Consider the following 25,589-nt stretch of genomic DNA (forward strand, 5'->3'; position numbering starts at 1 on the left):
TTAATTCATTCTTGAAAGCATTCATTCTCCCACCGTGGCCCGGTGGTATACACTTAACATGTTGAGGTGAGGCAGAAAAAATCCCCACTTTCAAAGAGCTCAAAGTCCACCAAATGAACCAATGTGAGGGTTATAGCTACAAGGGTGAAGTCAGGCATGTGTACCAGGTACAGTGGAGGTACCAACTAGCACTAGACGCTAACTAGCTTCCAGTTAGCACCAAAGGAAATGCTGCCATGACAGGCACCATCTCTGGCCTCAAAACACCCATCATCCAGTGAAAGAAAGAGAGAGGAAATGTGCAAGAGAATGTGAAAGCATCACCAAGGGTATCCAGAGGCAGAGAGACTGACTTTCGGGGTAGCGGTAGATGGCCTGACAGAAAGGGCCAATCAAACACTCTGGAAGAATGTATGACTGTGTGCCAAACTGAACAGGAAGGGGAGGAGAAGGATGCTCCAGACCAAGGGAGGAACTTGTGCAAAGGTATTATGTATCCTGGGACAGGTAATTGTTTAAGATGCCTGGAGCCTGGGGTGTTGGAGAGTGGTGGCTGGGAATAGCAGATCTCAGGGCAAAGGGCCCTGGAGGCCCAGCCTAGGAATCTGCACTGTATTTTGCAGATAGCTGAGGGACTCCTGAGAATATTAAGCAGGGGAGAGGCATGTTCAAGTCTATATTTTAGAGCCACATCTCTGATACCAATAAAGGATTAGGAAGTCTGACATAGTAAAGCCTGAAAGTGAATTACCCCATTAGCTTAGATGTTCCAAGAAAAACCTGCATCAGGTTACATTTTGGGAGAGAGAAGAGAGAAAAATCAGATCCAAATTATGAGGCATTCCTCTGTGCCAGACTCCAAGCTGGGTGTCTGACAGCTGTCTGCTCTCTCAGTGCATAGAACAGCACCACAGGAGGGGAGGGTGGTGTGATGGGCTCCATTTTGCAGAGGAGGCAAGGGTAAGGTGATTCACAAGCTCACACAATTAGAAAGTGAGTCAGGATTCGAACCTAAGTCAAAGCCAATACTCTGCTGTGATTTGTTACCTAACTTGGCTCCTTTATTCAAAGGTCAGGATGATAAAGGCCATGGAACACACTATAGGAGGGTCATTGTGGAGACAGTATTCCTTATAATGCTCTGTGCATCAAGTATTAGGTGCAATGTCATAAATGCCTCAGGGATTTGTGATGAATTCCTTTGGAAATGTAATGCCAAGGAAACATTTTCTTTCTTAGGATCATGTGTTTTCTCAGAAGATGAGAATCATTTAATCCATTCTTTTCTCCTCTTGGCTTGTTATCAGGAAGCTCCAAACTCAGCCTTGAACTCAGTGGCTATCTCAGCCAAAGTAATTATAATACATGCTTTCCTAACCTTTTATATACTTTGCTGGAATTTTCTATTTTATTGTATCCATATACTTTGTTTCAAGATACCTCAAACCTTCTTGGAATACAAAACGAGAATACATAAGAACAATACAAAACGTGCTTTATACCTGATTAATGCTTTACAGCTTCTTAATGATTTTACGTATACGTGAAGTTTTCCGTTGGGCCTTTACTTTGAACAAATCTCAGAACAACTGCTATAGTGGGCAGGCCCATGATTCCTCCTTCCCTGGGTTCCATTTGTGCTGCACACTCTGCAACATTGCTCTCCATCATGACACTCTGCAAGTTTCCGGTGTGTACTCTATGTATTTGTTTAATCATTCGTTTAGTACCCATTAGGTATCAGACACTGTGTGGTTACATATTGTATCACATTTAATCTCTCTAACATACAGGTAGCTATGATTACCCCTATTGTACAGATGGGGAAACTGAGGCATAGAGCACTTATATGACTTTCCCAGGATCACACAGATAGTAAGGAAGGGAAATAAGATTTGAATCTTACTCAAATCTTGTTTATTCTTCCCTCTGCTGTAGGAGGTTCAATTTCCTTAACCCCTTTGTGATCACACAAGATTGTCTATCTCCTGCGACCTCCCCATCTCCCCATCTGGTTAGCAACTCCAATTAATAAAAAGAAAAAAAAAACAAGAAGAAAGATCTGGTCCAGGCTATATAGACTAAACATCCAGACTGGCTATTTTCCTGACCTAAAGTAAGTGCTTTCAAAGCATAAAAATAGAATCTCTCTTTTCCATTTATCTTTGTCCTTAAGAATCACAGAGTGGAGAATATGTCAGACCCCTGACTTGTCTATCTTTGTAAAAAAAATTTTTTTTTAAATCTTTTCCACCAAGCTCTTCTGCTTTTTATGAGGCCCAGTAATGAAAACTCAGTGTGCAAATCCTAACATCAAATCCATGTTACATAATAAAACCCCACCTCCCAGCCCTTTCCAGAAGGGCAGATTTCAGTGAGAATATTTCAGAGCTGAAGTAGTAGAAATTCTTCTGTACCTTGATGGCCATTTTACTGTCTCCCCGTCCACATGGGGGGCAGAACTGTAGACTCTTATCTGGAATCCACATCTCAAAAAGTCCACATTGTTGGAAATACATCTGCTCAGCCAAGAAGGAATGCATCCTTGGGAAATCCCAACAGATATGGATAATACTGTGCAGAGAGTTGTGCCCCCCCCACCCCCTTCATGGTTTGGGATACAAGGAAAGAGAGAGGAAGAAGGAAAGTAACATTATCATGTCCGAAACAGTGGTGTGTGCTTACCACGCTAGCTCCATTAATCCTCACAATAGCCTTTCAACAAGGTTTCAGTGAGGAAAATGGGGGGTCTGTGGGGTAACATGGCCCAACAGCAGGACAATTGGAAAAACTGGGATTACAGAGCCAAGCCAACATCTAACTTCAGAGCCCATTGCTTTTCCTCTTCATGACACTGTCACCCACATATAACCACAGATGAAGCAAACTCTGAATAATCCACAAAGAAAAGCATGTGGTCTCTAAGTTCTAGAAGTCCCCATAGGCAGAGGTCACCAAGGACAGCTGTCTCCACCTTCTGTTTGCCAAAGCCTACCAGCAATCCTTCCATAGAGATTCCTGGGCCAGAGCAATCTCTGCCACCATCCCGTGTGGTGTCTCAGGATGGCTCTCTCCCTCTTAGCTATTCTGACCCATATAGAACCTCCTTCTCCTTAGATTCAGCCAAGAAACAATTGGAATAGTTCAAACAGCATATGTAATAGGCAAGTACAAGAGAGAAAATATGAGAGCAGAGAGTCCATCAGCTTCATAGGGAAGGGATTTCTTAACAATTGTCGCACAGGAGCTTTCCCATCCAGGTATCCACATGTCACAATAATTAGAAGGGTTTTTACCTCTGGACTTTGTGAAAAAAAAAAAAAAACACAGGGATTTTTTGAAAATGATGACATCTATACTCCTGTGATTTAAAAAAGATGTATATTTACTGACATAATTATTTATAATAAACATCCATACAGTGGATTATGATACCAGATGATAAAACAAGCAATATCTCAAAAGAATAAGAATAACTTTTCGCCATTGTGATCAAGGAAACATTTTGAGTCCTGTTGAGATTTTTCCACAAATGTGCAGGCTGCTCTTGGGACACACTGCCTTGGCTGAGGTTCACTTTAGATCCTTGTCTACCAATAATGGAAAACTCCAAGATTTTGTCTCTTAATTATTTACTGATTCTAATGATCTTTATGGATATATTTAATTCTCTCCAAAATGCTAAGAACACACAGCCTTTGCTGCTCATGACCCTTTTTGTTCATAGGGTGGCCAGGGGGTCCTGCTGCCCTGGATTTTGCTGCATCTGGGTCCTTTCTGATGTCTACCATGTTATTCCATGAGTAGGCTCCATGATATTTTCACAGTGCACTGGGAAGTCATTTGGCAGAAAAATAATTTCCTACCTTGAAGCCCATGATGAAATGGAATTCCCTCATTAGGCAGAAACTCAGACACCATGACACTTCCTTTGTAGCACCATTAAAAATCACACTAACAACACAATTCAGAACATTGCCACTTAAGCTCAGCTATCATTCAAAGCTATTACATGTCAGGCACTGGATTTTAATAGTTTACAGATACTATTCTCATTTGATTAAATTTTTGCAGAAAATTTACTAGCCAGTGCTAGTAGCTCCACATTAAAGATGAAGAAACAGCAAGTTTAAGAGATGGTATGGATCACCCAACATCACATTTGTAATACATTACAAAACTGATATTCAAACCTGGGTCCTCCACTGCCCCCTCTGTGCTTGACATCAGTCCTGAAGATCACTGCAGGGTTTGAACCTTATTCTGAAGGCCAAGGGATCCCCAAAGGGTCTAAAGAAGACTAGTGAAGTGCTCTACTCTGGCAGCAGCATGAGTAATAGATGCATGTAGCAGGATTCTCCAGAAAATGGGAATCAGAGCAAGAAGTCAAGTATGACATCTGGGTTTCTGTTGAGGGTGGCTGTGTGGATGGTGGAGCCATTTGCTGAGGTGAGAAACTTAAAGGAAAGGTGTTTGGGGGGGGGCAAAAAAGGTGAGGAGGTCAATGTTAGTCATTTGATGATGAATTTCAAGTGTCTGAGAAGCAACCACTGAGCATAAAAAGGAATTACATACAGAAGTCTAGAACTCAGAAGCAAGTTCTGGCAGAAGTTGTAGGTTTAAAAGTCATTGCTTCATCCATGAGTTGAAACCAGGAAAGTAGATGGTTCTCCAAAGGAAGTACATGGAATAGGAAAGGGGGATGAAGGAAAGCCTAGATATGGAGCTTATGGCAGGGAAGTGTCTGCTTTCTGTGTTCAGTGAAAATCTCCAGCTCTCCTCTTGGTTTCTGGACTGTCTACCACCTCGCTCCAACTTGCATTTTGAGGTTCTAATAGAGTTGAGCTCCCCAAGCATGGATGAGAAGAAATTCTCCCTTCATCTCCCAAACTCTGTGCTTCTCTGCTTGTAGCAGGACAAATAAAACACATGATGAATCAGCAGTTTCTTATCTGTGAAATAAATGTATCCTCAGAGATTGGGTTGCCCTGCATTCCCCCATCCTATTATCACCTCTTCCTTGCAAACACACACAAACCCAAATAATTGCTACAAGCAATGAGAATATGAATGGGAGATATATAGTCTAATTGAAGCAGCACAATCTTGGGAGTCAAACCTAGATTCAAATCTCAGGTTTAATTTGTGACTTTGAGCAACTTATTTCAACTCCCAAGGGTCAGTTCTCATATCTATGAAATGGGCTAATCCTCCAGAGAGACCTAGAAGCATGGTTGAAAAGATCAGGCGAGTTGTAAGGCAACGAAGGTGCCTAACTAAGGAAGTGTTGCCTCCTTCCAATATCAGATGGAGCCAGAGCCATGCAGTGATTCTGAACTTCATATCACTCCTCTCAAGCCTTTTGAACCCAGAGTGAGTTCTGATAGTTCTGTGTTTACCCATCTGCCTCTCTAACCAGAGGCTGGAAAATCAGGCTCTGTGATTCCCAGGAAAGCTCTAGCTCCTGGACTAGATTAGTAATGCTAAGACAAAAATGCAACTTTTCTTTTTATTCATATATAAAAGGATAAGAAAAGTTTTCCTCCCAGCCCTCAAGCAATCTTGTGTACAAACATCATTGAAATCAGCAGGTGTACGTTCCAAAAGAAGATTGTATCTCTTGGACTCTTTGAGTAGTTTTTTCCTTCTGGAAAAACATAAAAAGAGAGAACAGCAGAAGATACAAAGTAAGGATCAAACCCACGCACAACCAGTGTCCAACTTCTTCAGAGACATTTTTCGCATAAATTCTAAGCCTGAGGATGAAAGTGCAGGCTATTCTCTCATATCAACACTAGTCTCTAACCTCTGCCTTTGTAGATGTACATTCATCACCTGAATTAAGGAGGCAATGTTAGCACTCAGGATTGCTCTGAAGGAGACACCAGGGCACCTCTAATCTAAGGTTAATGATGAGCTTAGGTGTATAGAAGTCTTAGAGAAACACAAATCTTAGAGATTATCTAGCCCAACTATATCATCTTAAAGATGAAGGACCTATTCCCAGAGAGGAAGACTGACTCTCCTAAAGCTACAGGACAAATCAGTGACAGATTTGGGACACAAACTCAAGGTTTTGACTCCTGGGTACCACTGTCATTCCAAGTACCACTTGCCTCTCTGGAGCATAAATAACATCTCTAATCACCACAGACTGGACATACAAATGGATATCACAGGAGTAAAGGTATGTCATAGGGTTCAAAACACCTAGGCCTCAGTGACAACTATCAAACAGTGGTATTACAATAATACAGAGCATTAATGTTAGAGCAATATCATATACTCTAATAAGATATTCTAATAATAATATAATATATTCTAATTAGAATAATATTCCGTAATAAGTGAGTATAATACTGTAGTAATATTATTCTGTTAGTCAGTTTTGTAAAAACTTTTGATTGAAAAAGGCATCATCTTGCTTGTTTCCATAGAGTGGGGAGAAATGATGGTATTCTAGGAACAAAACATCCTCCAGGGATAGGGATTCTTCACGAATTATTTATTTAATGCTTTATTTAATGTTTACTACATGCCAAGCATGTGCTCAACTTTGAAATTACTGTCAAGGATAAAATGTTCCCTAGGATCTCATGGTCTGGTGCGAGAGCAGATACAGGAGCATTCATTGGCACTGTGAAGTGGTTTGTGTCAATAGAAGTCAACATAATGGTTTTAAATGTTGTACTCAAAGGTTGGATGTGGAGGGTGCACTTCAGTTTGTGTGGTCAGTGATGCCATCCTTTGGGGTAAGAACTAGAGGAGGGAGGAGAGGATGCACTGAAGGGAACAGAGGAGGAAGAGTGATAGTGGTGGTGGCAAAGAGGGTGTTGGTGGTGGTAAATGAGGGGAAGGAGGAAGGCGACGATTTCAGTTTGGGATGTTCTACATTCAAGTAGCCTAAGAGGCCCCTAAGCTACATGGACTCTGTCAGAACAATCAGCTCAGGCTCACTTCTTGTGGGATTTCCTCCCTGCCAGGACTCTAGCTCATAGCTCCTCTGTTCTGCCGTTTACATCCTGCATTTCAAAAATGCATCGGAATATCGAATCCACAGATGTCTCTTCTTTGTCTTTTTAGTATCCTTTTTTTCTTTTATTACTATCAACTTGATGGAGTTTCTGGAGGCAAAAGATACATGTCTGCAGACAATCCACTATATTTAACCAGGAGTTTCAAAAGTCAAAATCTGAGCAGTAAAATAAGTAAGAGGGAAAATAGGAAGGGAAGGAGCAAGATGAGGAAGAAGAAAAGAAGGAGGCAGTGGCACAAAGAGAACAGAGAGAAGCTCTGAGATATAGCTGTAGAACCAGGAGGCTGTGGCAATGAAGACAGTAGCCACTTCATTATCGCTCATTGAAATGTGGTAAGAGTTTGTCAGCCTCAAATCAAGGGGATCCTTTTGACATACAGAGACAGTGGCTACCACAATGCCAAGTTCCTTCATGTCCTAATCAGCTCAGACCATGTCTGTTTAATGAAGGACATGGAGTTATCACTGAATGGGTTGACCAGTTCACTAACACTACCTACTTGATCTTGCTATTTTTTTTCTTCTAAAAAGAATGGCTCTTAAATTATGTAGATGATTCATAATGTCTTGGATATGTAGGTGGCACTGCCTTTCACCAGAAATAGACCAACTCAACCAAGTTCTTTGGTATCATATAGGTTAAAACTCTCCATGGAATAAAATTGCTCCTTTTATTTCTTCTATCTTCCTACCTTCCTTCCTTTTTCCATTCATCACTCATTCATTTGCTTATTCAACAATACAGAGTTATTGGATGGATATCTACAGTATCCAGCTCCTAGGCAAGGCTCTATAACTAAGGTTTGGCTCATGACCATGAGGCTGGTGGGTCTGGCTACAGGCAATACTAGGAGAGGTGTTAAAATAAGGCAGCCCAGCAGGGGATTGATTGGAAACCATAAAGGAAGGTAATTCCAAAATAAAATCCAAATCTGATGAGAGAAGATGGAGAAGAAAAAGTAAGAAGCATAAAGTAAAAAATCTCATGAGCAGGATGAAACATACCCACTGTCTGGAACCCAGGCCTCAAATGATGAGAAGGGGCTGCCTCCCCATGGAGAAGGGGAGGAAGTAGATAAAGTAAAGGAACCATGCATAGTTGTTAAGACTTGAGGAAGCACCATCTCATTAAAAGGAAACATACATTTAGAGATTTCTTAATAATAAGCTGAAAGCCACTAAGTCCTTCCTTCTCCAATTAGCTTGATTCTCTATCCCAGCCAAGAAATCCTTCTTATTAAAACTAAAGTTCGTTTGTTTAAGATTTCCTGTCTTTTTGGTCTATTTAGCATTTTAAAGGATGTTTGCATCTTTGTTACCTCTCTGACTTTCACATCACCTTGGCCCCTGATTGTTACTATTTTCATTAAGGAGTCTCATGTTGATTCTTCTTGTTCTGTGTCTCTCACACATATTCTTTAATTATTTTTTTCCATGAGAATATGCCTTGGCAATATTGCTTTCCATTCCTGCCATCACCACCGTGCTGAGGCTCTCATCAATTCAAGCAGAGAAGATTGCAATTGTCTCCCTGTCTCCTCCCTGTCTCCAATCTCTTCTCCTACCTGTTGAGAAACTAATTTTCTAAAAGCATCATATTATTTATATTACCCCACTCAAATTTCCTGCAAATGAAACAAAAATACTATAGAATCCTCCTCATTACCTAAATAATAAAGTACACATATACATACACACACCCCCCACACACACTCCAATGTGTCTGTAAGCCTCCTTTGTGCCTTATCTGTGTTTACTCACCTTCATGTACAAAGAATCTTCTCTTCTCAGCCTCTATTCACAGCCTGAGCTACCAAACATATATAAATGAAGCCCTTAAATAGACTTCATTTTCTCAATATTTTTCCAGGTATTCTTATTTCCTCTGTCTGGAAATCCATCTCTTCTTTCCTCTGTTAAATCCTGTAGTAAAGTGGAAGAAAGGAATACTTAAGGAGAGTTTCTGGCTGTGTAACATTGGACAAATCACTGACTCTCTCTGGGGCACAGTTTCTTTTTCTGTAAATTAGACCAAGGAGATTGGACCAGTTGATCACTAAAGAGCTTCCAGCTCTCACCTGAAGTGAAGTCCACCCTGAGTCTTCCTCACCTACCTTTCCCAAGGTGACTCTCCTTGATAGGGACAGTCACACTGTGGCTTGGAGAATAAGGGTAGCAGGACTCAGGGTACAACATATCTAGAACTGCATTTGTGCCACAGGCATGAAAGCTGGAGCTGACAGATCCATAAATGGCTCTTCTATTTCAGAAGGCAATGATACAAATTAGAATGTCTGCCTTAGTTACCTCTGTCCAACAAAAGTGCTAGCATTGTATGTGGGCACCAGACTTCCCCAGAACTTACATGCTACACTAGAACATGAGTCTGCAAGCATGTTTTTATGCTGGCAGCTCAACACAAGTATGGCCAAGAGACAAAAAGAGTAAATGAATGGATAACTCCTAGGTATATAAGATATTCACAAGATGTTTATATTTTCAGAGCATTTCACATACATCATGGCACTTGACCCCCACAAGAGCCAAGTGAGGAGACCAAATGAGCTATAAATCCCACTTAAGTCTACTATGTGCCAGGCCCTGTTGAGCATGTGTATAGGATACACTAGTGGACAAGCTCAAGATCCTTTCCTTCATTGGAGCTGACATCCTAGCAGAGCAGAATCTATTGCATTGAGACAAATGGAAAAATCCTAAAAGAGAAGTTAACAACCATTGCACAATTATGGAATAAATGCACTGGCAAAAGTTTGATAGTTAATGATAGCAACTACCATTTATTATTCAACAAATATTTACTGAATACTTACTATATGCCAAGTTCTGTGCTAAATGCTTTACATATGTTATTTTACTTAATCTTTATGCTGGTCCTGCAAGGCAGATATTATCTCCATTTTTCAAATGAGGAAATTAAGACTCAGAGTTTAAGGAACCTTCCCAATTCCCACTAACTGGCTTGCATTGGAGCAGAGTGGAGATAATGCTTAGTCCTATTTGCAGGAGTAGGGAAATCTGTAGGGAGGAGAATGTTGAGCAGGGTCTCAAAACTGAATACATGTTCACCAAGCAAAAAAAAAAAAAAAAAAAAAAGAAGGGGATTGATACATGGGCCAGAATGAGAAGGGTTTTATAAGGTAGGATTTCCCAGAACTTCCTGGAATTTTTTTCAAGAACAAAATAGAAAGTATTTATATACCACATTGGGGCAAGTGGACAAGGCTGCAGTCTTGAGCAGCCCCTAAGACTCCTGCTGCCCCAAGCCTGTCACATAACCCCAAAATAACTGTACTTCCTATGCCCCACTGTATGTCACAGCATGACGGCTGTGAAGGTCTGCAAAAAGCGGCAGGGATTCCTTGAAGGATGTTAAGCCAAGGAATAACAAAATCAGAATGGCAGGGTGGAGATTGAGTTGTAAAGGAAGGAAATCAGAGGCAAGGGATCCAGTTAAAGCTGTAATGAAGGGTAAGCTGTAAGCTGTAGACCAGAAAGGTCCACACCAAGGTAGTGGGAGTGAGAATGGATGACCATGGGCTTGAGAATGATTGAAGAGGGCAGCACCAAAAGCCTTGGGTGATGGATGGAATGTGGTGGGAGTGACAACTTAGTTGAGGATAATTCCAAGATTTCAGGTTAAAAAGAGACCTAGAATCCATGACTGAAATGTCTCTTCCCATGAGTAAAATTGCAGTTCCAAATTTAAAAGGATATATTGTCAATAGTTTACAATGCGGTGCAGACATTTCACATTTCTCTGTACCAATCAATGAGTGAATATGCAAAAGGGAAAAACAAACGTACACACACACACACACACACACACACACACACAACCCTTCAAAGGGAAGCGTGCATTCAGGAAGCTAATACATGAGCTGCATTTGTTGAGATAGTCTGATTTCTGACACTCCTTGGTAAGTTGGAATTCTGCTATTCCTATTCTTGTCACCTATTGTACAAGACTTCCAAGTCTTACAGAACAAAACCCTGAAATGTTTCTGATGGAGACATGAACGTTAGAACTGTTTTCTCAAATAGAATTCTATTTCTCCATTACTGTTTCTTCCTCCAGGGGGGGAAGATGTGGTAAAAACTGGTCTGTCATTGTTTTTAGTTGAAGAAACAGAAAAGAGATAGAAACATTTAAATACCACAAAACCCCCTTTTATAGAACAAATAAACACCCACAACGTACCCCAACTGGCAGCAACGTAATCAATTTGGAATGGTAAGCCACGTGCCAATCCCTGTTTGGCCATCAAGCAAATGACAACAAGGAAGCTTCTGTTTAAGGTAATAGCTGAAACAATGGGAGTAAAAGTGAGAATAAAATCTGTGTTAACCATACTCTTTCTCCCAAAGACATTAGTCATTTTTCTGAATAGCCAACATTTCCATGAGTTAAGGATTTATTTTCTCCTTTAAGAATTACAATTTTTTTATTGGAACAATTTTGCTAAAACTCCTTCTGAAATATATGCCAGCCTTTCTGATATTCTTATAACAAATTATTCAAAACAAAATGCATCATGGTGATGCAAGGCAATCATTGTAAGGTCCAACTATTATTTTGAGCTAAAAGACTCAGGACTATTTGAGATATGTGGAATTTGCCCAACATTAAATGGCATCATTTCTTTTAGTCCCTCTATCTGTTTTTAGAGTTGTTTTGTCTGCTTCTTTGTGGTCAGGCTCTGGCTATACATTCAGGCTATCAGTACTTTTGAATCTTAAGCCTCCTTGTTTCTTTTCATAACATGTATTACTTTTATTCTGCTGAAAGCCTGAAATACAATACCCAAGCATGTTACCAGGATTGTATGTAAAGTAAGAATAAACAGACTGTAAAAGAAAAGGGCTCACTCATGCTCCAGCCATGTGTTGGTATCTTTAATGCCTAGAAGACTGTAGAATATATAATGGGGGGGGGGGGGGGATGGTGCGGGGATGCCAGGGAGAGAGAGGATTTGACTTCAGCAAAACCTGATTTTGACATTCAATCATTCACTTGCTATTTCTCAGCCTCAGATTCCTCCTTAACACAAATAGAAATTAATAATAATGTACTTCACTCAGATGACTGTGAGGATTTAAATGAGATAATGCATGCAAACTTCCCAGGCCTACCACATTACTAGCCTCAATTAAATAAGGCTGTTATTATTTTTATGGATTTTGTGACATGCATTGTGACTGCTCAAACTGCCCACATGGATTCTTCCTTATTTCCTTGCACTGCCTCTAACCTAGAAATTAGAGTATTATGGGTGTTAAGACCAAGCGGAATTCCAACCATAGTTAAAGATGGAGACATGGTTGTAACTGGGGAAAATGCTCGGGCCCTTCACACTGTTCAGATCCAGCCAGGATCAAATGCATAAAATCATATTGTCCAGCAAGAGTTTAATCACAAGTCAGAGTGAGGTCTGCAGGCAAAAATTGGGGACAGATGATGGAGACACAGCAAGTAGAAAGGACACAAGGGAAGTAACACCTTAGAGGCAATCCTTACCCAAAGACTTCTCCTTTACTGGGGACAGTTTAGCTTCTGAGATAGCTTTTATTATGGATCACTATTTGGTCACAGAACATCTATGATGTAAGTCATCACTGGGATTGAGACTGAGGGGAGGTCCTGGAGGAGCAGGATAATGCAGAGATGGGGCCCCAGGAGTCAGAAGCCGTGATGAAAATACCAGATGGGGCACGGTTCGAGGTGATTGGAGCCAGCCACACCAGGACCACCTCTGTGGCTCACTTTCACTGGGGAGTGCCAGGGTGGGGATGTGAGGCCGACCAAGAGGTCCAGGGCTGCAATGCCCAAAACCCAGTGATACCAGTTTATAGAGACAGAAAACTTTCTGCTTCCAATGTGCCTTCTTTCCAAGCTTGGCTCTGGCAAGCTTGTTTGGGTTTAGTTTGTCTAAAATCTATGTGACTTTACCAAAAGAACCTATTTGTTAGTAAATCCTGTCTCTCCTAGTTCCCCTCTGACCATTTTTCATGTGAGAAGAGATGTTTCCCTAGAGAGGTGATCAGGTAAGTGCACGTCTTTTGTGCTCAGATCTTGTTACTCAACACTATTTCATTTCTAACTCAACACATTGGCATCCTTGTCCTAGCCTTTTTTTTTTTTAATGATATCATTTCCAATGACATAGGATCACTATGATGTGTTTGGTCATTCCCCTCATAGTTGGGCATATGAACTGTTTTTAATTTTGCTTTCTTTTTTTTTTTCCCCTCCTCTATCATGAATATCCTCACTGGGAGTACCCTTGTACTTTTTCTTTGCTTTGGGTTATTTCCTTAGGGAACCTACTAAGGTGTGGGATTGCCAGATGAAAGGATATGAACTGTTTCATGGCTCTTATTACACATCAAGCTTATGAACTTGCCTCTATAACTCCAAGCACTTTCAGAAAACTATTTTGAATCTAATGTTATGTGTTAGTGCTATAGGCTGCTAAGAAATATTAAGTGAGTAAGCTTGAACAGCGTTGGGCTAAAGAAGTATTGATTAGTAAGGAGAAGCCAAGACTGAGGTCTGGAAGGAAGGAAGGAAGGAAGGAAGGAAGGAAGGAAGGAAGGAAAGAAGGAAGGAAGGAAGGAGGGAGGGAGGGAGGGGAGAGGGAGGCATGGGGAGAGGGAAGGAAACAGGCAGGCCGAAAACCCATGGTTTGTAAAGGTGAGTACCTACCCTGTGACCATGTGGTGGCATTCAGCATGCAAAGTCATTTGCATGTTGAGAGAGGAAATATTTTGTGTGGCTTTCTCTAACTTACTTAGCCCAGCCTGGCATTTATACTCATGGGTGCTTCCCTAAACCTCTCCCAGTCACTAGGCTTGTATAGTTTTAGCTCTGCCTGTAATGGCATCATGAAAGCAAGGAAGAGCATAGTTCCAGATGCACAGCACATACTGAAAACCTAGTTTCTGTTGTCACTTCCTTCATCTCCCCAAAGATTTTTGCAAAGCTCTGAATTATGCTGTCACCCACTTTGTTTTTCCTTCCTCTAAACTCCCAATTTCCTGCCTTTCTAATAATTACCAGGACATTGGAGTCAGACTTGGACTGGAATCTTGGCTCTGCCACTGTGTGACATACTTTGTGTGATCCTAGCCAGGTGACTTCACCTCTCTGAGCTTCATTTTTAGCATCTGGAAAATGAGGCTTAACCCAGTGCCCAATATCTAGCTCAGTGAATGGTTGCATTATGTGATTATGGCTATTACTGTGGCTTATACTGTGCTTAAACCAGCAACAGAGAGGATGAGATTGGAAAGAAAGGTTTCTATACCCCATCCATAAAATGGGAATAATATTACCCACCTGGAAGACTTGTCATGAAGAATCTTTACATGGTGTGCATAATAGTATATGGTAGGTACTCTGTGTTATTCTCCTTTCCTCTCCTCCCCCACCCTCCCCTCCCCTCCTCTCCCCTCTCCTTCCCTTCCCTCCTCCCACTTTCCTGTCCTGCCCTTCTCTTCCTGTCTTCTGTTTAGATAATCACACAGATCCACACGGTTGCCAAGTAATGCACTGTAATCCTTCCCTTTCTGCTCCTCTGGTGGGTGGACAGGCAAGATAAACTAGGAGTAGAGAAACCCAAAGTATTGGTTTGGCCAGGTCGTTTATAAGGGAAAGTGAGTAAACACACTGCTAGTGACTGAGACAGAGGAAAGCCATGGCTAGGAGGAAAAGCAGCCTGGCTGGAGGCTTTTGACAAATCAACCTAGCCTTAAATCTGAGTCACTGCAGAGGGTCTGTCTGCAAGATAGATTCAGGGCTGGTTACTTAGTGCTCCCCAAAGGGGAGGTGAGAGCCAGGGTAGGATTAAGTCATGGCCGAAAGCAGTTAAAGGGACGGTCAAGGAATTGTGAATAATATGCCTAATTGTACCTGGGGTTTTATATTTCATTAGATCCTATTTTAACGGCATGCCTTTCATAATATGAGCGGATGGTAACTACTGGAGAAGGTTATTATGCTTAACAATTTTAATGAGAGTTTTGTTATGTGTCTGGGAGGGGAAATTGGGTAGAAAAGTGTGCAAGGCTCCATTGCTCTGCTAACTTTATGGCCGGTGTTACAACCAAAGACCCAGTTATTCAAGCCTAAACCCAGAATAAGCCAATGATAGGTAAGCAAAGCTGGGGGAAGGAGACTGATTATTGACGTGGCCTGAGCTTAATTTCATCCACGTCATCCACTAGATTGTAAGCTGAGGCAAGGACCAGTGTGGATAGATGTCATATTCTCAGTGCCGAAGACAGCACCTGACATGCTTTAGATACTCAATAAATACAGTTATCACTTTCAGCTAATTGTAACCAACTTCATTAAGACCTTGTACTATACAGCCCAAATGCCTAGGCTTGAGTCTAGCCACTGTCTGGACAAGTTACTTATCCAATCTTTGCCTTGATTTCTTCCATGTAGAAGAGCTATAATGGTGGTATGTATCTTATAGGTTTGCTGTGAGGATTATGTGATTTAGCACATGTTCATTGAGCACAGTGCCTGACACAGAGTGTTCAATCAATGTCAGCTATCAAATATCACCATTACCACCATCATCAACGTTACCAATACCACCACTACCATCATCATCAACAACACCAACACCATCATCATCATCATCATCACATCACCATCATCATGACTATCATCAGATCAGCTTCCCAGTGACCAGAGGCAAGCTGCTGAGCTCTGTACATCAATTTCCTCTCCTAAGTTTAACTACATGGTATTAAGATCATGAAGCACTGACATCCTGTGGTTCTCTCTGTGGTTTTACCCACTCTGTATATTAATCAGAGAAACTTCTGAATCCCAAACTGGCTTTCTCTGCCACCCAATGCATGCTTGAACCACCTTCCAAAACCAACCAAGCTATGTGCTCAGAGCACTCAATTTGTGTGTGTGTGTGTGTATGTTATAATATCCTAAGTAAAATATGAAAAATTTACTCCTATGCTAATACACCTCGTAATACTCTTCAGAGTCAAATGGAAATGTATTTGCATTACCCACTCTTTGAGATGACCTCTACAAGAGCTTCTAACCATCAATGTATCTAGGAAAGAGTTAATGAAAAATCTGATAATAAAATGACAAGCTCTTGTATCACCTTGTCATAGGACCCTCTGTCCTTGTTGGATGGGAGAGCAGGACAATGTGAAATGAGAAGTTGAAGAAAATAACAGAAGTCGGAATGAGGTGTCAGAGGCAGGCAACCATAAAATAACTGAAAATACAGAGGGGAAAGTGTGAAGAACATGGACTACAATTACTCTAGTAAATGGTATTCACAGAATGCAACCATTTGTGTAAGAAAAGGGGACATATTGAGGCTAAACGGACGTATATATATTCACGAAGTACCACTAATAGATTATACAACAAATTGATGGCCTGAGTTGCCTCTGGGGAGGAAAAATGGGTGGCCAGGGGAGGGGAAGGGGTAGAGAGACTTTCTAAATAGACTGTTTATTATTTTGTCCTTTTAGAACCATGTGAATACATTACGGATTTCAAAATGGATTTTTAAAAAGTTACTTCTCAGGGTGAGCAGAGAATGAACTGGAAGTTGGAATTTAGATTCTCATTCTACATTTTTTTAGTAACAGTCTATATGATTTACAGCAAGCCTTTCCCCTCTCTGGACCTTGACTTCCTCCCCTGAGGGTGAAGGGGTTAAATTAGATTGAATATCCAGCTCCCAGCTCTCAGGATTTGCCATTCAAGGTAGAGCACTGGGCTTCAGCAGATCTCCCTCCAGCTCTGGGGATCATCCTACCTGCCCTCTACTCTGGACCTGTCCTTCCAGCTTCTGATCTTTCTCTGGTAGGTGTGGGCCCTCTTACGTCTTTGATTTAGTGCTGGTGAAGATTGGGCAGCTGAGAGTTTGAATTCCATTAAAATGAAAATGGCCAAAGGGCAAGATAGATAGATAGATAGATAGATAGATAGATAGATAGATAGTCTGGGGAGTCTAAGAAAGAGCCCAGAAAAAGAGAAAACTAGGAGAAGTCAAGTGTAATACAAGAAGACCACGCAGTGAGAAAAACAGTGGACATACTGAAGCACAGAGAAAGGCAAGATGGACAAGCAACTCCAATGCCAGCCCCATGGTAGAGGGTGGGAGGCATGGGAGGGTAAAGTTTTTGTGCAATGTGCTAAGACCATGGTGAAGGGGTCCTCCTTGATCTTTCCATCAGTGCAGGAATTCCTAGCATGACTACTTGGACATTTGCTCAGGTCCTGTGACATTGCAGCCACCTCTATGATGGCCAGCATAGAGGCCACCAATAATATGAACTAAAGAGGTATCAGATAGGACCACTAGATCTCAGGAAGAGGTCAGGAGAAGAGAAAGAGGAGAGAAAGATAAGAAGGAGAAAAGAGAAGGAGGAGGAAGAGAGAGGCAGAGTGACAGAGAGCCAAGGTCAGTACAGAGATGGGGAAAAAAGAGAGAAACAGATTTGGGTACACAGGCAAACCCACAAAAGCCCACTACCCCATAAGATCAGTGGACTTTAGTGCTAAAAGTCATATTGGCTCATTACAATGAACAGCGGAGTCCTAAAAGAGTGCATTTGGCATCCTAAGCAGAGCCACCCAGAACCCATCGTTACAGTCCCCTCTCCCCACCCACTATGTCCACTACATCCCAGAGGTAAGAGGGCAAATAAGAACACACCACCACCATAGTAAAAGGCTTGGTGTGCTCATACTCTGCAGGGGTTGGTGGTCACATTTTAAGGATGTTGACCTCCAAGATCCCACTTCGAGAGCACAAGCACAGGAGTAACAGCTGTAGGAATGGGTGACGTTTTGCCTGAGAAGAGAAGACTTATCTTGAAGAGTTTGTTAGGTGGGCAGACTGCTGGAACCCCTTTCAGCATCAATGTACTCTGATTCGGTAAAGTATTTTTGAAGGGTTCCCATGTGAAAGAGAGATCAAACTTATTTGTGCAGGTCTCCAGAGATAAATTAGGGGAAATGAGAGAAATGAACAAAACGACAGATTCCAATTTGACAAAAGGAAGGAGCTTCAAACACTGCCAGATGTTCCAGAATAGAACCGGTTACCAGTGGACAGTTCCTAAAAGGGTGTGTAAGAGGGATTCCTATAGCAGGTAGGGAGCAGGGTGAGCTGGCTCCTCAGACACTTTCCAATGCCTGACCCCTGAGTAGGAGGGAGTAGGGGTGAACAGGAATGTTGGGGGCTCCGGTGAAGCCTGATTAAGTCAACAAGGATCAGCTCCGAAAATTGGATTATAAGAACCAGAAAATCACATTGGCTGAAATCGGCCTCCGCCTCCCAACAAACTCATTGGATTTGAGAAAGAGCTCATAATTAGTGGTGGTAGTCCCATCCTGGGAAGTGGGCTGGCTGGCCAGTAAGTAGAGGCCTCGCTGTCACTGCACACAAACATCGCACAGAAGAAAAGGCCAGGATTCCAGGTGTGAGCAACAGATGTTTTAGAGATAAACAAGAAAAGGAAAAAAAAAAAAAAAAAAAAGAAAAGGAAGATTTTCTTGAAAGCTTATTATTGGCAAATCACAATGATAATTCTAATTTCTTGGTGGAGAGGTTATGTGGGTCAGCTCATGCGCTGCCTTGCGAATTTGTTTTTCTGGCCAAGCGAGTCTTCCAGGACAGGAAAGCTAATTCCCATGTGCTGTCATTCAATAGAGCAGAGATGATATGGGGTAGGGTTTGAGACCACGGGAGCTGGAGCCAGACTGCTTGGATTCAAAGGCTGCTCTGCAGCTTAGTAGCTGTGTGGCTTAGGGTGAGTAGCTCTACCTCTATGTGGTAAGGATTCCTCTGCTTTGAGGTACAGAAAATAATACTACTCACCTCATACAATCATTTTGAGGATTAAATACTTAGAACACTTGTCTTTAGTGTAAGTAACTTAGAACAGGCCCTAGTGCTTAGGAAGTCCTATATTTATTTTATTATCTGTGTATTATTATACTTTTGCAAGAAGCATGGTGGAAAGGGAAATTCTTGGGCTTTGGAATGAGTTAGAGTTTAGTTCTGAGCCCTTGGTTCACAAATATATAAAGAGAACCAAAATTCCTCCGTTGCGGGATTGGAGTGAGAAATTAAATACATTTACATGTCCGATTCAATGTGTGACATACAGAAATATTCAAGAAATCCTAGTTCCTTTCCCCTCCTCCTGTCTCAGGGTGCTTTGTCAGTGTGCCAGGCACTGTGCTAGGAGGGAGGGACATAAACATGAGTGAGGTGTAGTCCCTGTCCTCAAAGGGTTCATGTCCAGAAGAATACCCTGGACATACATAGTTGAAAGCTACTACTGCAAGGGCCATGATGGCTCCAATTTCCCGGGAGGTGATGCTTAAGCTGGGGCTTGAAGAAAGAGTGGAGTTTGCTGAGCTGGTGGAAGTATTGGTCCAGGTGGGGGGTGGGGTGCATGGGGGTAGGGAACTCACTGCATACGTACGCCATAGAGAGTGCCACTGATCTTTGCTAGGGTCACTAGCCATCCTCTACCTCCTGCTGGATTTCTGTGCCAAGAGCCTGGAGCCTACGCAGGATACCTCTCCCCTCTCTGGAAAAGCAACCCATCTGGAGAATTAACAGGAAAACCCAAGGCACAGAAGACATCCAGGCAACCAACAACAGCAGGTGTACATTTCAAGAGGGAAACTGCCAGGAAAGAAACAGCCCGCAGCCCTGAACGTATCAGAAACATTGAACATCCTAAAGGTTTCTTTAAGACAGGTCTCTGTGCCAGGCCAGAGTTAGGACTCTGGAAGATGTGATGTGCTTGCACTGGCTGCCTCTTCAGCAACTGCGCTGCTGAGCTCACAAGCTCCACCTTAACTGGGATACGTATCACTGTGGCAACTTACAGGAACGTTAGGACCAGGCTGGGAGCCTCTGATAGAAACCCCATAAAACTGGCAGATTCAGAACCTTCCCCCCAAAGCCAGCAACAGACAGCTTCAAGGAACAGAATCCAAAATAGAAAAACCCACTTCAGTAGCTTTTTCTGCTGGTGAATGAGACGAGTCTCCAGGTGTGCGTGTGATGCGTGTGTGAGGCAGGTGCACGTGTGTTTATGTATGGGGGTGAGTGAGGATGAGTGGGGCTCAGATGTCCTCTTCTCCAGAGACCCGATGCAGGGAGCTGTCAAGCTGACAGAATGCCCTCCAGGTCAGTGAAGAGGGAAAGCCCACCCAGTACCACTCAGACACTCTGGGCTCATTCAACAGATTTGCCAGAAGCACCCCTAAGAAGTCATCGTAAAGGAGGTGAAATTCCTCTCCGGGCCCAAATCCCAAATCCCGCTACTTCACTAAGTGCCCTCCCACCTTTGGGATCTTTTTCACACTGTCTCTACTCCGCTACAACCCCCATCAAAACCCACTCTCTGGAAAACCCCTCTATCCCATGGAATAATGGGGCTGAAGCATTACCTCTTCCATTGAGGCTTCAGGGGGTCAATCCGAGGTCTGAGTGGCACACATTCATTGCCAGGTAGCTGCGAGAGCTGCAGGATTCCAGCTCCGCCCTCAAGGTGCCTGGCCCACAGTGCAAACTGTAAAGCTATGGGGTGCAGTAGAAAGAGCCAGGGCTTTGGGCACCTGGGTGCAGAATCCCAGTCTGTCGCTTGCAGGCTGTATGACTTTGGCCACGTACTTGTCCTCCCTAGTCTCACCTGTGACATGGAGCTAGCAGTACACTGTGTGCTTCATCCATCGTCTCAAACACACCAAAGTAGAATATTACAAAGGCTAAATAAAATCATCCAAAGGTGCCTGAGGGTTAGTGGGAGCCCCTGAGCCTGCCCAGGAGGGGGGGGTGTGACATCACACTGTAGGCTCACAGGTGAATGGCGGAGATGGAGCCTCCTGTCCTGGGAAGCCACAGTCCTCCTTGCTGCCTAGGAGAGCTGTGCTGGCTGAGCGCTCTAGGGCTGAGCAGCAGACCCTTGGTGGTGGGGCTGGAGGGTGGGTGGGGGGCGCTGCACACCTGGGAAGCTCCCAAGAGGCAGAGCCCACCTTGCCAGAGGCCCAATCACCACTCCTAGCACCTCAACTCACGTACCACACACCCAGACACGCATGCAAAACACACCCACCACATCCAGAAACTCTGCTATGCATCTGCACATCAACACACCCATTCATACCCACCACCCAGTGCACACACACTCCCACACACAGAGAACACACACACCATCACAGAACCCTATCCTACACACATCACACCCCCTCAGGTAGCCACAGTACATCATCTGCAGATAAGCTCACATGCACGAGATGCACAGAAATACCCGTTCAGCACATGCACACACACCTACCCACACTCTGTGCGACGCCCCCCTCACACACTTGTTCACATGCCCACACTACACGGCAGCTCACTCTCTGTGCAGCCCATCTCCCAGCCCGAGGTGTTCTCACACTTGTCCACACATGGCTTCGCGACGATTCTCCCCACCCCACCCCACCCCCGTCTCTCCCCCCAGCCCGCACACTCTGGCACATCTGTGCAGCGCATCCCCCGCCCGGCCGGCTCCGGCGAGAGGCTCCCCGCTCGGTGCGCAGCGGCCACAGTGGCCGGGACTTAAAATGCAGCGAGGAGGAGCCGGGCGCGTCAGCACCGCGTCTCCAGGAGCGCACAGCGCTCGCCGCCGCCGCCCCGCCCGCCCGGAGCCGTGCGGCCGGCGAGCTGAGGAGCAGGTGCTTGAAACCCCGCCGCGCCGGCGTCGCGCGGCCGCTGCCCAAGTTCGCCCGCGGCCCGAGGAGGGCCGGGCAGCCGGGAGAGGAGCGCAGCCCGCGCCGCCGCGCCGCCGCGCCGCCGCCCCGCAGCCCCGCCGCCGCCGCGGGCTCGCAGCCCGGAGAGCAGGACGCGCGGAGCGGCGAGTCCCGGTCACCCCGCCGAGAGGTGCTGCCGGGGCTCCGCAGTGCCCCGCTCCTGGCGCCGCCGGGGCAGGGAGGAGACCAGGCAGGGGACAAGGAGGCCGGCCTTTTCTGGAGAGCCGAGGCGCCCGGGAGAGTGGCGGGGAGCAGTGACACTTTCCTCGGGCCAGCAGCGCGGGAGGGCCCCGCGGCAGGCAGCCCTCCGCAGGACGCCCCGAGCAGCCCCCAGCCCCGGGCGAGGGCGAGGGCGAGGGCGAGGGCGAGGGCGAGGGCGAGGGCGAGGGCGGGCGCGTCGCTCGCAGGGCTCAGGCGCGGGCCTGGGGGGAGCCCTCGAGGGTCTCCGCCGAGCGCAGCCCGGGGCGCGGCGGACGGATCGCGCCGGGGAGGGAAAGAGCGCCACGGCCGCTGAGCGACCCCTCGCCCGGGAACACACCCACCCCAGCCCACCCCACCCCGCCCGCCGCGCCCGAGCCCGCGCCCGCGCCCGCGCCCGAGCCCGAGCCGAGCCCGAGCCCGAGCCCGAGCCCGAGACCGAGCCGCGGCGGCCTCTGGGGGCGCTCGTTCCCCGGCGCCTTCTCTCGCGGGTCCCAGCGCCGCGGGGCTACGGGCTGGGCTGGCCGGGCCCCTGGGGATGTCCAGGTCCGGGATGGTGGCCGCGTGGCTGCTCTCCCCAGACCAGCGCAAAAGCTGGGGTTAGGCGGCGCAGGGGGGACGCGGCGCGGGGTCCCCCGGGGTCCGAGGCGAGGGGAGGCGGGCGCAGCGCCCGGCACCGGAGAGGCGGCGCCCGGTGGGGCCCCTCTAGAGGTAGCGGCGGGGCCAGGCGCCCTCCAGGAAGACTAGGGGCCCGGGGAGCCCGGGGGGCGCTCGGCAGGGGCCAGGGCCGGGGCCGGCGGGCCGGAGCGGCGCTCGGTCCCGGGCGGGCGCCCGCGGAGGCGGCGGCGGCGGCGGCGGGCGGGCGGGCATGCCGCGCCACCGGAGCTCCTTTCGGGCGTACGCTTCCCTGGCGCGGGCTGCGCGCGGCGGCCGCCGCCGCTGCTGCTGCTGCTGCTGCTGCTGCTGCTGCTTCCACTGCTGTTGCGGACTCCCATGGCGGCTCCGCCCGGCCGGGGCCGCCGCCGCTGCCGCCAGCCGCGGGCTGAATGAATGAGCCGGAGCGGCGCAGCCCGGCTGCCCGCGGCCGCGCTCACCGGCCCGGGACGCTTCCGCATGGCCCGCGAGGAGCCGGCGCCGGCGGCCGTGGCGGCGGCGGGGCAGCCCGGGGGCGCCCGGGGCGGCGCGCGCGAGCGGGCGCTGCAGGGGCCGGGGGTCGCCCGCAGGGGGCGGCCGTCGCTGAGCCGCGCTAAGCTGCACGGGCTGCGGCACATGTGCGCCGGGCGCGCGGCGGCGGGGGGCTCCTTCCAGCGGCGCGCGCTGTGGGTGCTGGCCTTCTGCACGTCCCTCGGCTTGCTGCTGTCCTGGTCCTCGAACCGCCTGCTCTACTGGCTCAGCTTCCCGTCGCACACGCGGGTGCACCGCGAGTGGAGCCGCCAGCTGCCCTTCCCCGCCGTCACCGTGTGCAACAACAACCCGCTGCGCTTCCCGCGCCTCTCCAAGGGGGACCTCTACTACGCCGGCCACTGGCTCGGGCTGCTGCTGCCCAACCGCACCGCGCGCCCGCTGGTCAGCGAGCTGCTGCGGGGCGACGAGCCGCGCCGCCAGTGGTTCCGCAAGCTGGCCGACTTCCGCCTCTTCCTGCCGCCGCGCCACTTCGAGGGCATCAGCGCCGCCTTCATGGACCGCCTGGGCCACCAGCTGGAGGACATGCTGCTCTCCTGCAAGTACCGCGGCGAGCTCTGCGGCCCGCACAACTTCTCCTCCGTGAGTTGCCCTCCGCGCGGACCCGCTCCCTCCGCTCCCCCCGCCCCGCCCCGCGCTCCGGACTCAGTAGGGCCCCCCCCACCCCCAGGGTGGCACACCAGGCCGCTGCCGGTGACATCATTCCGGGACGCCGAGGCCGAACCCGCTCTTAGGTCCCCTGAGCCTCGCTCGTCCTCCAGGTCGTGGCAAGTTGGACGTAACTGTAGGAGGCGTGACCTCGCTCACCTGTCCCGGCTCTCGCCTTCGTCGGCCCCCAGACCCTCAGCTCTGCTCCTTCTGGTCCCCTCCTGTGAATGCTAGACCTCTTCGTCCCGTACCGCCCCCACCCCCCCCACCCCCCCCGCCGCAGGTGCACAGGACCCCAGGCAACTGCCCTGTGTCTCGGGTGAAGGGATGGGACGAGAGGGATGCGTGTTTTACTTGTGGGTTTGTGGTCTTTGGGAAAACCAGCAGGAAGCTCTTCAAAAATGGGCCATCAGCAGAATCGCACTGCCCTAAGCAGCTTATGCCTGAGTTCCAAAACATTGGAATCTAGGGAGACTTCGGAGGAAACGCCCAGAATATTAACCAACACCGAAACGAGCCAGTTAGGTGGCGGTACTCTGCAGCCTCTTCCGCTGCTTTGTAAAAGCTCTGTCTTAGGCATCCAGGGGGGATTGCAGTGGTGGGCGTCAGTGGGGTCTTTGACCCCACGGAGTGAGTGAGTATGGGTCCGGCTCTAGAGAAGCCACCACCCTGCAGTGGGGAAAGCAGCCTCAAAGAGATATTGATGTGAACAGCAGGGGCCAGGAGAAGCTGTGTTCGGGGTTTGTAAACCATTTGCTGTGCTGGTTCCCCCACGCTGTGGGTCTGGATAATGCAGCTGTCAGACAGAAGGTATCTGCCTCGTGCGGTCTGCCTTGGAGGAGTTCTGGTGCCAAACCCCAGCGTGGCACAAGCCTGTCCAGTCATTCGTGTGTAAATGCCCCTTAGGTGGGTTTGGGTTTTTCCACTAGAGCGGGGAAGGTTTGTGCTTATCTGTAATGCTCTGATGATGATTTTACCAGCCCCTTTGCCTCACTCCTGACAGCCTTGTATCTGACAGCGCTTTTCCTGTGATGGTGAAGAGATACCATCGTTCCAACAGGTGTGGGCTCAGATGCCAGTCAGGCCAGGCCTCCGATTGGCTAATTGGGCTAGTCCTTGTCAAGGATGGTGACCCTGGCTTCGGTCTTGCTCTCCTTGCTTTGCCTTACGTAGAGCAGCCCTGACTTACCCATTCCCCAAATATCCCTTGTGTCCTGGGCTTTTCAGCCTGCCTCTGAGGAATCCCTACCCAGTGGCTCCTCTGCCTACTTCAGCAAACACATGCTGCTACCTATGTGCTTCTAAGTGACTCCTTTCAGACTTCAAATGCAACGCCAAGTTCTACAGAGATGAAGGAATGAGACTAGCGATGCCTTGTTTATTGTTTGGCTGACCACTCACTAGCAGCCACTAACATGAGACTGAAGTTCAATTTATATTCAACTGTCAGCAACACAGCCCGCCAAATAGAATCGTGCACATCTGATGATGGCTATACAAAGTGTGCAGCACTGCCGGATAACAGCCACTATACACTTTTGACATTCACGCAATGCTGCGTTAGCAATGAGTTTAGTTTTATTCCCGTTTTATAGATGAGGAAGAGGAGGCTCCACAATGCTGTCCAAAGCTCAGAGCCAGTAGGTTGAAGTCCAACTTTGCATAGCATCAGCTGTATTACACAGAAAC

The 25,589-nt window shown here is 46.9% G+C and overlaps 1 protein-coding gene and 1 long non-coding RNA gene across 5 annotated transcripts in view; one reads left to right on the forward strand and one right to left on the reverse strand.

Annotated features, from left to right (window-relative positions):
* LOC106559309 overlaps positions 1-11,963 on the reverse strand; it is a 29,766-nt gene extending 17,803 nt beyond the window's left edge. The window contains exons 1-3 of one of the 2 annotated variants that reach the window (XR_005364676.1): positions 11,256-11,958; positions 8,798-8,959; positions 5,496-5,647 (exon numbers count right to left, since the gene is read on the reverse strand). This is a non-coding gene — a long non-coding RNA (uncharacterized LOC106559309). Of the gene's footprint in view, positions 1-5,495; positions 5,648-8,797; positions 8,960-11,255 lie in introns of those variants that run through there. The other variant, XR_005364677.1, reaches the window with a different exon arrangement.
* The window catches only part of ASIC2 (acid sensing ion channel subunit 2), a 1,001,679-nt gene that overhangs the window by 713,381 nt on the left and 262,709 nt on the right, over positions 1-25,589 (forward strand). The window contains exon 1 of one of the 3 annotated variants that reach the window (XM_038548134.1): positions 23,121-23,834. The exons of the other annotated variants lie outside the window; for them this stretch is intronic. Within the exon in view, the coding sequence (XP_038404062.1) occupies positions 23,121-23,834 (714 nt within the window). Of the gene's footprint in view, positions 1-23,120; positions 23,835-25,589 lie in introns of those variants that run through there. 3 annotated transcript variants of the gene reach the window in all.

The sequence above is a fragment of the Canis lupus genome, chromosome 9 (genome assembly GCF_011100685.1).
Source record: "Canis lupus familiaris isolate Mischka breed German Shepherd chromosome 9, alternate assembly UU_Cfam_GSD_1.0, whole genome shotgun sequence".
Taxonomy (NCBI): Eukaryota; Metazoa; Chordata; class Mammalia; order Carnivora; family Canidae; genus Canis; species Canis lupus.